At 30.7% G+C, this 12,330-nt stretch overlaps 1 protein-coding gene across 3 annotated transcripts in view; it reads right to left on the bottom strand.

The window, feature by feature from the left end:
- Window positions 1-7,678: 7,678 nt before the first annotated feature.
- The window catches only part of LOC129907441 (protein piwi), a 134,473-nt gene continuing 129,821 nt past the window's right edge, over window positions 7,679-12,330 (bottom strand). For all 3 annotated transcript variants that reach the window (XM_055983680.1, XM_055983679.1, XM_055983678.1), the window contains 2 exons: window positions 9,176-9,286; window positions 7,679-9,107 (listed from right to left, as the gene is read on the bottom strand). In XM_055983680.1, the coding sequence (XP_055839655.1) occupies window positions 8,222-9,107; window positions 9,176-9,286 (997 nt within the window). In that variant the 3' untranslated portion in view covers window positions 7,679-8,221. The remainder of the gene's footprint in view (window positions 9,108-9,175; window positions 9,287-12,330) is intronic.

The raw sequence follows: 12,330 nt of genomic DNA on the forward strand, positions 1-12,330 counted from the left end.
CACCAATCTGTCAGGCCGGCCTTTAATTTTTATATTTCAATCGCAGTAAACAGGAAATTTGTTTTTGTTTTAATTTATAAAATGTCATTTGAAACAATTATAAATTGAAAAATAACAAATTTTCTGCGTGTTTCGTCTCGGAAAATGGTAAATAAATGTTAAAAAATTAGTTTTGTTCGTGGTTTTTCGGTTTTTTTTGTGTTTTTCGTCGGTAATTTAAACAATTAAGAATTACGGTAGTTGACATTGGTCGCCAAGTTGTCATGTTTTGACAATTTGGCGACCAATGTCAATTCGGAATATATTACCTTTTTATGTGTACTGTGGCTTGTTCCTATACCTAATACATTGTAACTAGAGATGCCGCGAACATTCGGCCACTATTTGGCCTATTTTTCTGGTATTCGGCCGAATAGTTTAACTATTCGGCCGAATACCGAATACCAAATGGAGGAGAAAAAAGACATAAATTACACGGTGTAACACTCAAAATATACGCGGGCGGAGACCTATCAGGTTTTGTAGAGCTAGTCGCACTGAATACGAAACGGTATTTCAAAATCCCCTAACACCCCCAAAATCTGGAGTTACGGGCAAAAAACGGTTTTTTGGACCTTCACCCATTGAAAAAATTCTACCTTCGACAATTTTTTACCCATTTTCGATTTTTTTACAGTTTCTGATAGAAGATAAATATACCTTTTTAACAATGTATAAAACATGTAACTCGGTTAAACCACTTAGAATTTATAAGATGTCAAAGTTCAAAAATTCAATTTTTTTGTCATTTGCCCAACTTCTGCATCAAGTTAAAGTATATGTTTTCAAAACAACATGCTATTTAAAAAATATATTTTAAAACTATATCTATTTCCCAATTGATCGAGGTATTTTTTATGAAAATCACTTCAAAATTGGCTTAGAAAAAAAAAATTTTCGATTTCAACCCAGATACAGAAATTGGAACTTTTAGGTATAGAACAAAAATGTTGTTTCGGCACTTAGTAGGATAAGTTGGGCGCCAGGATTTGATGAAGGGTTTTTGTAGAGGAGCTCAATACAAACATTTTTTTTCTTTGGGAGGGGGGTCTATCTCCCCCCGTTTAGGTGGGAGGGGCATTTTTCTAAAAAAAAATTATCAAAATAAAAAAAAATAATTAAAAAACAACGGCAACACTTACAGTAATAAATGATACCATTTTCAAAAGGCAAAATTGTGCATTTGGTTCTAATTTTTAAATCAATATAATATTCCCAATAGTTTTTGAAATAATCGATTTCAAAGTTAAAAATAGGGGAAAAAATTTTTTTAAAACTCATTTTATACTATTTTTGTCCAGACTGTGAATTTTAGTAAATAAATTACTTAAACAGATAACTGCCTCAATTAATTCCTTATCGAACAGTGAAAACTATATGTTTCTATGTCTTCTAGTTTATGAGAAAATTGAAAAATAAAAACAAAAAATATTTTGAAAAAAGAAAAATCTGATAAAATAATTTTTCAATTTTCCCAAAAACTAGAAGACATAGAAACATATAGTTTTCACGGTTCGATAAGGAATCAATTGAGGCAGTTTTCTGTTTAAGTAATTTATTTACTAAAATTCACAGTCTGGACAAAAATAGTATAAAATGAGTTTTAAAAAAATTTGTTTCCCCTATTTTTAACTTTGAAATCGATTATTTCAAAAACTATTGGGAATATTATATTGATTTAAAAATTAGAATCAAATGCACAATTATGCCTTTTGAAAATGGTATCATTTATTACTGTAAGTGTTGCCGTTGTTTTTTAATAATTTTTTTTTATTTTGATAATTTTTTTTTCTATACCTAAAAGTTCCAATTTCTGTATCTGGGTTGAAATCGAAAATTTTTTTTTTCTAAGCCAATTTTGAAGTGATTTTCATAAAAAATACCTCGATCAATTGGGAAATAGATATAGTTTTAAAATATATTTTTTAAATAGCATGTTGTTTTGAAAACATATACTTTAAATTGATGCCGAAGTTGGGCAAATGACAAAAAAAATTGAATTTTTGAACTTTGACATCTTATAAATTCTAAGTGGTTTAACCGAGTTACATGTTTTATACATTGTTAAAAAGGTATATTTATCTTCTATCAGAAACTGTAAAAAAATCGAAAATGGGTAAAAAATTGTCGAAGGTAGAATTTTTTCAATGGGTGAAGGTCGAAAAAACCGTTTTTTTGCCCGTAACTCCAGATTTTGGGGGTGTTAGGGGATTTTCAAATACCGTTTCGTATTCAGTGCGACTAGCTCTACAAAACCTGATAGGTCTCCGCCCGCGTATATTTTAAAACCTCATTTTTGTAACACCGTGTTATTATACCAAAATTTGTTCCGCATTTGTTGGTAGTAAACGATTACAAAAAGGTAAAATAAGATTACGTTTATCTTCGTAGACTATTCCTGCTTCGAAAAATAGTCTTTCGCTGTAAACACTTGTCCCAGGAGATGAAAGGTAGACTTTAGCAAATGTTGTCAAAATATGAAATTTTGTAGTATGTGTTGACCACCACTTGTATGGGTTCGCCGTTCGATCTTGGCGAACAGTTCTCATATACAATTCGATTTTAGATATCTACCTTCTTTGCAGTAGTAGGTAGTGTGTTCAGACATTTATTCATCGTTACAATACGATGTTGTTGGGATTTTTTTAAGCCACATCTATTCTTGAGACAAAGTATAAAATTTTTGAAACTACCAACGTTTTTTTCTGAGTGTCGTTGGCCGAATATTCGGTATTCGGCCAAATCAATGTTCGCGGCATCTCTATTTGTAACGCCATATACATGGATAGGGGTCGCTGCCTTGGTTTTTCAGTGCTAGTCCGGTTCCGCAGCTGTAAATAAACACGGTTTTTGATGACAGCCATCTAATGAAAATAAAATCGAAAAACTTAAAGAAACTAGAGCCCTCTATAAAAGCTTCACGGAACTAACAGCACAAGCACTCCATATATTATATCCTCTAAGGTTTTAATTCTATCACACACGAGAATGGCTTGAATGACAGCGTTGGATTTATTTTTGACAGTTTTTTGTCCACGCTATCCTACACTATAAAAGTGATATACACCCATTCCTGTACTTCTTAAGGGCCCAAACCATAGAATCCGTTGCGTCCGTTGCGTCGAAGTTTTTGACTGACAGCTCGATAAAATACACACGTTCTTATGGGAAGTCCGTCTCCGTCCGATCCGTCGCTTATGGGTCGCTTCCCATAAGAACGTGTGTATTTTATTTTAAAACTTCGACGCAACGGATTCTATGGGTTGGGCCCTTTATTCTTAGGATTTCTAGAACAAAAACCTTGTTGACAAGTGTAATTGGCATTACTGGCATTCGATTCTACTATGTGTACATAGTCGGTCATTTGTGAGTTTCACGTGCAACCGCAATGTTTTCCGCCCGCAATATTTTTGTTCACCCGGAATTTTAAAAGCTATCATGAGTTTCGGTCGAAGGGAATTTACTTTTTCCGCTAAACTAGTTTCTTGTTCGGCACCAAAATTTAAGTGAGAAAAGAGCTGTCGAATACCTTGCAAATTACTTGAAAAACAGTTCAAAATACTGAAAGATGTCCGAACGTGAAAAACTTTTCGCCCGGAACTCACAATAGAGGAAAAGTGAAATTCAATTTTTCCTGGTGGAATCTTATTCACGTGAAACGCACGATAGGGCTGAGTACCATTTCAAAGTAGAATCGGAAGCATCTTTCGAATAGAATCGAAAATATAAGAAAGTAGCATAGCAGGATATGCAAATCGGCTTCTTTGGATAATAGTTTAGTTAGGGTGATTCAGGAGAAATGTGCCAACAATCTATAGCGTGTAGGTTGGGTCGAGACAAGAAAAAAATCAAATTGGAGGGGGGGGGGGGGGGCTATTCCCCTTCGAAGGGGAAAATAAAAAAAAATTGACTTAATTTGGAAAAAAATTATTTAAAATCAGTGGTACACCTACAAAAGCATGCTATACCTTTTTGTAAAGCCAAAATGTTAGTCAGTAGAGTAACTAAAGCTCAAAAAATGGTAATATTAAGGAATCCGGCCGAACAGCTCTGATTTGTATGATCTTTTTTTCAAACGTCGGTAATTAAAAATTCTTTAAAGTCCATAGATTAAAATTTCCCGCTGTTGCCATTTTGATTTTTTAAATTTAATTAAAGATTTTTGTGAACACAAAAATTTCCAAAAATTTTGCTTAAATTTCATAAATTTACTTATGCCAAAAGATTGTCTAGGCAGTTGAAGGAAAACAACTATGTATATGGGAGTGAAGGACAATCTTCCATCGTTAAGGCGATAAATGCAATTTTCATACAAAATGACTTCAAAAAAAATATTTGAACACAACGGCAACACATACAATATTTAAATATACATTTTTAAATAGCTAGACGCTTATTAATATTTGTAAAATTAAAATTAAGTAAAATGAGTGAAGGGTTTTTGAAAAAATGCTAATTAAACTCAGATTAAAAAAAAAAAATTATTGAAAAACTTTTAACATATCCTTTTTAAAACTCTTTCGTAACATAAAATGCATTTATTTTTCAATTTTTTTAGGCCACATTAATTACACTCGTTTACAAGGCTTTTTACCTTGTACAAAAATATACCGAAACAAAAATATACTTTTCTGAAGGTTTTCGGTGTGCTGAACTGGAATCCGAAGTCAGAAACAACTAAAAAGCTGCCGTTTTTTGAGATATTGCCGTTAGAAAATGCAAACAAAAAACGTTTTTTTTTGAGTTCGGACCTTATTCTTTTGTATAAGGAATATTGTTAGATCATATTTAGTAACGGTTTCTATAAGAACTGCTTTCCATCTTTCGATACCTGTTTAAATTGCCCGAGATATCTTAAAATGAAATAAGTGGGTTTGGCTTCATATATCATAAAGGTGCTTTCATAATTGCATGGTTGCTTTGTTTACATGCGGTCATTTGCGATCAGACTAACTAACAGAAAAACTATTTGCGCATGTATTTTACTTTGAATTTATGAACACTTTTTCTGATTTGCGTCATTTGTCAAAAGTTTGAAGTTTTAATTCAGCCTCTTCTCCAAAATAATACAATTCCATCCTTCAAGAAAAAAAAACTTTTTTTTACATTTCTCTCATAGCGTTTTCGTTTGGGAATTCTTAGAACTGTCCGGGACTGTCCGATCCGGAATGCCAAACGATCAGAGTTGTATACTATTTTTTGATTCTGAAGTTTGGGTTTCTTTGTATTTGTGAAACATCAAATGCGAACGTCTGATGAAAGTTTTGTTTTTTTTTATTTTTTTTTATTATTATTCAGTTATCTTTTCTTTTTTTGTTTTCTTCACTTTATTTTAATATAGTTTAAAGTTTGTGCATAGTTAAAAATCTAAAAATTGAGAAATGAACAACAAAGAATGACATTTTATTACTTTGACGTCTTAAGTGTGAACATGTGTGCGTGATTCTGGTTTTGATTCTGCCTCAAAATTCAGAATCGATTTTCTCTTCTTTTCAGAATTAGAACTGTCATTGAGTGCCAAACGAACAGTTTCAGAATCGTTCGGAAGAATTCCGGACAGTCCCGGACGACCAAACGAAAACGCTATCAATGTTTACAAATTTATTATATCCAAGAAATTCGCGGCTATTTTTATTATTTTTACTTAAATTTTGAATTTCCAATCAAAATTTTTACAGAATTGAGAAATAAAGGAAAGCTTTATTATATTTTACATCATTTTTCTCCTTTCTTCAAGTTAAAATTCATTGCGCATGGGAATTTTTTCATTTGCACATTTGCGCTGCAAATATTTGCGTTTTACATTTATGAACATCTGACATTTGTCATTTGCATTAATGAAAGCTTTGCATTCGTCAGACTTGCGCAACCATGCATTTATGAAAGCACCCAATGTAGTTATAAAATTTAAAAAAAAGCCAAACAACTAAGGATATCTCGGGCAGTAAAAAAGATATCGGAGAGATTTAAACAGATTTTAAAAGGTGAAAAATAGTTCTTATAAAAACCGTTACTAGATATGCTAAAACAATTTTCCTTATATAAAAGAATAAGGCCCGAAGTACTGCATTTTCTAACGGTAATATTTCAAAAATGGGAGCTGATTAATTTTTTTTGACCGTATTCGAAAAAAAAGTTTAATTCTATTATTCTATTCTATTTAAGTCTATTACGTAATACGAAACGAGCGGCAAGTTAACGATACTGAAGTAAACGATAGTAATGACAAAGAGCGATTATGTAAAACGAGAAATAGTTTGGCCAAAGTAAACCGAAAAAAATATTTTTTTGAAAACTATCATATATATTACCTTTTCTTCTTCGGAATTTAACTAATCATATCTATGGCCAAAAATAAATTAATATTTTGAAAAAAAAGTTAAAAGTTTGAAATATAAATCATATAAATTTTTTTAATAGCATTTTTTTTTTCAAAATTCTGAGTTTTAGGACCATTATTTCAAAAAATATTCATTAAATTTTGTGGATTTAAATTTTATAAGAGCTTCTGGCTTTTTTAAAATGGTTTTTTTTTAAATATTGTAAGTGTAGTCGTTGTGTTCAAAATATTTGTTTTGTGTTTAGTCAGTTTGTTAGAAAATTCCATTTATCGCTTAAACGATGGAAGATTGTCTGTTACTTCCGTATATATTTTTTCCTTAAATTACCTAGAGAATCTTTTGGCATCATTTATTTTATGAAATTTAAGCAAAAACAAAAATGCTTTTGTTAAAAAAAATTAATTTTAATTTTAAAAAACAATACGGCAACATCGGCAATTTTTAACCTATAGACTTTAAAGTATTTTTATTTTTTAATTACCGGCATTTGAAAAAAAAAGATCAAAATCAGAGCTGTTCGGCCGGTTTCCCTAATAATTTGCTTTAGTTACTCCACTAAGTCTTTTACAAGCATTTTAAATAAAGCCATTTCATGGCTCAGTTTTTGAAAAATAAATTTTCAAAACCAAAATTTTGAAATTTTAAATTAATTTTTTTCGAAATTTTGTGTAATTAAGTACTAATTTAGTTTTTAAAATTCGATGCTCTCATTTGTTTTTAAACAAAATCTGAAACCGGATCCAAAAACATCTTGTCATTTTTGAGAAATTAACAAAAAACCAAAACTACTTTTTTCTAAAAAAACCTCTTAATTTTTTTTGCGTGGCTGGACTTGTTGATAAAATAATTTATGAAAAATTAACCATTCGTCAATTATTTTTTAAACATTCAGGCTTAAATAAAGATACAGTAAAGTGACACAGTATTGGATTAACCCTGAATTTATCAACTTGATAACACCTGAAAACTTACCTGAGTGATCCCTGGGGTGATCGCCGCCCTCTGTATTTCATACAAAATATGCTTGGAGGTGTCTTTCTGACATGTAAAAACTGTCCGATTCGGATGAAATCGGACAAAATCCGCTCCGACGGATTACCTCGCTAGGGCCGATTATTTCATTAATCATGCAAAACTAACATGATGAATTGTTTTCAAGTCAATTAAAATAAACGTATAAAAGATAAATCATTCCTTACAACCGAGTTTTTAGTATATTTTAAGTACCATTCTTTAGAAATGTATCAAAATTAAATCGATAGTTTAATAAAAAAAATGTAAAAATCAAACTTTAACTCTTTGTAAATAATGAATTTATTTTCTAGTTAAAAAAATACAAAATTACTTCATGATATCATCCATTACGATATTTTAGTCAACGGTGAACACATTAAGTCAATACATTTATGTTGATTTGGAACTAGACACACGTTTATAAATGCCCACACAACGAGGTTTCATTTCTCGTTTAGAAAACATCCATTGACGTTTTTCAGTATATTTAATTCTAAATTTATATTTTTGTTGATCACCAAATAAAAATATTAACCTTTCAAAGTTTTGTAAAAATAAATAATTACAAGAAAATAAGAGCTTTGAAAATGATTATATGGAAGATCTTACAAGAAACCATATAGAACTCATTGTTTGTTTATTATAAGTAAAAAAAAAACATTCAGATCTAACCTACGCCACAGGATAACACAGTATTTTTATAATTCATTTTTGTGCTTTTTGTGCTTTTTGATCTGAATTTAAGCAAAAAAAAAAACTGAGAGAACGTTAAATTAAGTTCGACATCATGTTTAAAAAAACTTGTAACAATTAAAGATTCCAGTACATTACAAGTAGTATAATTTCTTCTCTAAAGCGTTTGATGGGACCTGGAATATGTTCTGTGAAACAAGCGTTGCAAGTTTCTTAGCATACTGACAAACAGCCGGTACTCGCGTTGTTCCTGACCAATTGTAATATAAATGCGTCATTTTGTACGTTAAAACTTGAAGTTGATCTGGGGTTAATTTAATATTACTGTATACTACGTTGTAGCAAGTGGGTGAAACTGTTCCCTGTCGAACTGATTGCGAAACAAGGTAGAAATCATATCGCTCAGGAAGTGTAATAACATCGTCAACAACTGTTCCTGGTGGCGGGTTACGACCTCTTGCAAAAAATCGAGTATTTATTTGCTTGGAAACCACTATATAGGCAAACATAAGAGGTTTGTCTGATTGATCTTTGTAAATTTTTTCTAGTTTTGACACAAGTTCTTTAACTTCGTGTTCAACAAGTTGATTGAGAGAACCTTCACCAACTCCATCACGGTACATAAGAATACGCGCTGGTAGTTTTTCGTGTTCTCTTTGATATTGTTTCAAAGCTTTCATAACACTGATAGTAAGCTCATTTGATAAAGAATCAGCGCTGTGACAAGGTGAAACGGTGCTGTAGAACGTAGCATTTGTCTTCATGTCCATGGACGCTACAAGGGCTCCATATGCTTTACTTTTATCCCTGGTTGCGCGAGCAATATCATATCCAATGGTCATAAGTCCACTGAGGGGAAGTTCAATCATCCAAGGAGCATATCCCAGTTTACAGTTGATTTGAATTGCTACTTTTGTAGCCACAGACATTAATCCTCGTTGGTTTGTGGCAGTTTTATGTGTTATAACTTGTGTTGGTATTGCACGTTCTACACAACTTTTCTTCTTAATTGATCCGTACCTGTTGAGCAAAACTTATTTAGTTATATAAAAATCCTTGACATAAGTTTATTGATGAACATTTCGTACCTATCAGCATTATTGTTCGGCACCAAACAAAGAATTAATTGGGGATCGTCATTAGCACAATCTTCAATCGCCTTAACATAGGAATGGTTTCGGTCGTCAAAAATCAAATTTCTGGTAATAATTTTAAAAGATTTTAGTACATTTTTTTATCATTCATAATAATAATAAATAATAGTTAATACATGGTGTGTACTGATAAAAACAATTCCTTTTAAGAAGGAGAATACGAACTTTGTACAAACTGTAACTGCAATTGATTCTTAACTCCGTAGAAAGCAAATGGCGATTATCTCTGGACCCAAACTAAAAACCTGCAATGTTCATGCAAAAAGTTTGAAATTTCGAGATTCAAAAAATAATTCATTGCAATTTGCAACATTGACATAGCCTTTTGAACCAACCACTTTGAAATTCGAAGTTTTTGACTGTAAATCGATTCCGATTTCAAAGTTAAAAATCAATGAGTTTTAAAAAAAATTTGTTCGCCTATTTTTAACTTTGAAATCGATTATTTCAAAAACAATTGCTTGAAATATATTGATTTAAAAATAAGAATTGAATGTACATTTCTGCCTTTCGGAAATGGTATCACTTGTAACTGCAAGTTATCGTACTACGTGCCAAAATAACTTTTTTGTTTGGTGCCTAAACGTTCGAATTTCTGTTTCAATTTCTAAGTCAGTTTTGAACTTATTTTCATAAAAAATACCTCGTTTCATTTGGAAATTAATATTATTCAAGAATATATTCGTGCCCTTAATTATGAAAGTGGACTAAGTCACTCCTAAAAATGCCATCAAATCTAGCCTAAAAATAATTATTATTTAAAGGGTAAAGTTTATTTGAAAGCGAAATTGCAGTAAATACACTTCTTTAATGCTCCTCTAGTGATTTCATAAAAGAAATATAATTAAATCGTTATAAGAAAATTATTATGTAAGTTTTTCTTTGAACAATGCAAAAAGTGACTTAGTCCACTTTCATAATCATGGGCACATTTTTAAAACAGCATGTTGTTTTGAAAACATATAATTTAAATCCGTCCAAAAAATCGGTGTTATGGAATTGCCAGGCCAGTCCCCAGATCTGAATCCTATTGAGGACCTGTAGAGTGACGTGGGAAAAGCGATTAACAGGTCTGATACCTCAAATTTGGACAAACTTTGGCAGGAATTTCATCGAGCTTGGTACCTGTTGAACGGTTTCGGAGTCTTGTTACGTCTATTAACCGCCGATTTTATGCTGTGATAAATAATAAGGGTTACCCAACCAAATACTAGTTGTTTTCTTTTAATTGTGATAAAATTTTTGTTAATTTGTTTTTGTTTTTAGGAAGTGTGCTATTTATTTTGTTCTAAAAAACTTGAACTGTATTAATGATTTTGTTGTTATTTTTTATTTAGAAATTCAATGCACTTAATTTCTTTTTTAATTAATCAAATATATCTGTGTTCTTACTTCCTAATTAATAAAACAGCTCTTTTATGTTAAAAAAAGTGCGAAAAACTTTCATTTTAGAAATTTTAGGGTAGATGTGCTATTTATTTTGTCGCCACTGAATATGTATTTTTTTAATTTTACTGACAAAAAAATTCAGATAACAAATAATGTCTACACTTAGTAATAATAGACTTTTTCAAGGAAAACAAATTGTAACAGGCTGGTTTTTGGTATACAGTACCCATGTTCTGTAACACAGTTGAGAACTTCTCGCATCGAAAAATTGTGAAACAAAATTCCAAGCGTTTCTCTACTTGGAAAAAAATATCAAAATATCTGTTGTCTGTACCTCGATGTGAGAAGCAAACTTGTAGATTTTTTATTCCATTGGAATACACTAGAAACTTAAAAAAAAGGGGAAATACTTTTACCTTCGGCCATCAGAGATCATAAAGACATTGTTTTACATTCGATTTTCCAATGCTCGATAGTCCGAAGGTAGAGCATTCGGTCAGCGAGTGGGAGTACCTATACCAAGTTCAATTCCCGGATGGGACAAAGAATTTTTTTTTAAATTTTTTTCTTTAATTTTTTTTTTATTTTGAAAATTTAAATGAAATAAAAATAAATAAATACTAAATACTAGACTGATTCAAAAAAAATTTTTTTTTGTTCAAAGCATTGTTGAAAATATTGTTGGAAATGACGAAAAAAAAATACTGTAAACGTTTCAGCCCTTAAGGCTTGACAATCATTTTCTTTTATAAAATTGTCCGCTCTACAAAAAAGATCTTTTTAATTTTTTTGATTTACCCCCGCGTTTCGAAGTTATTCAACTTTAAAATATAAAAAGTAATTTTTTCTCATTTTTTTCCGATTTTTTGACGAAATTATTAGGTTTTCAAAAAATTTGGCAAAATTTTCGAATATTTGTATTCTATGTTGTGTTTCGGTTTCACAAATCCTTTTATATAACTCTCAAACCCCTAATACTATCATATTAGATTTCTTCAATAAATTCGAATTATTCATTTTTTCAACTAAAAATTATTTTAATTAATTTTTCGCGTCCGTTTTTTTTTAAATTTAATAAATGCAATTTTGTAGAGCGTTCAATTTTATACAAGAAAATGATTAAATCTAGCCTTTTTGATGAACCATTAAAAAGATAAAAAATTCTAAACACAAATACACAATCTTTCCCATACAAATCGTATGGGAAATAGAAATTTGCGATGCGGCGGTACTAAATGTTAACATTAAGGGCTGAAACGTTTACAGTATTTTTTTTTCGTCATTTCCAACAATATTTTCAACAATGCTTTGAACAAAAAAAAGAAAATTTTTTTTTGAATCAGTCTACTAATTACATACCTTTAAGATATAATTTCACATTCGTTTGTTTTCAAAAGCGATAAATCCAATTTTCAAAAAAGATAAATCCAAAAGCGTTTTTTTTTTATTTTTTCAACTATTGAAAGAGGCCTGCAAATTTAAATCACCCTGGTATGATAAGGACTGTGAGTCTGCCAGAAAAAGATCTTTTGCTTTTCTTTACCTATACCAACATTTGAATGCCAGTTCTTTAAAAACAGACTACATTGCAGCTAATAGAGCCTTCAAAGCGCTTTGTCAATCTAAAAAAGCAAACTACTCTAAAAAACTAGCAGAAAGTATAACTGACTGCAGAAACTCCTCGGATTTTTGGAGAGTAA

The sequence above is a fragment of the Episyrphus balteatus genome, chromosome 1 (genome assembly GCF_945859705.1).
Source record: "Episyrphus balteatus chromosome 1, idEpiBalt1.1, whole genome shotgun sequence".
In the NCBI taxonomy this organism is placed as follows: Eukaryota; Metazoa; Arthropoda; class Insecta; order Diptera; family Syrphidae; genus Episyrphus; species Episyrphus balteatus.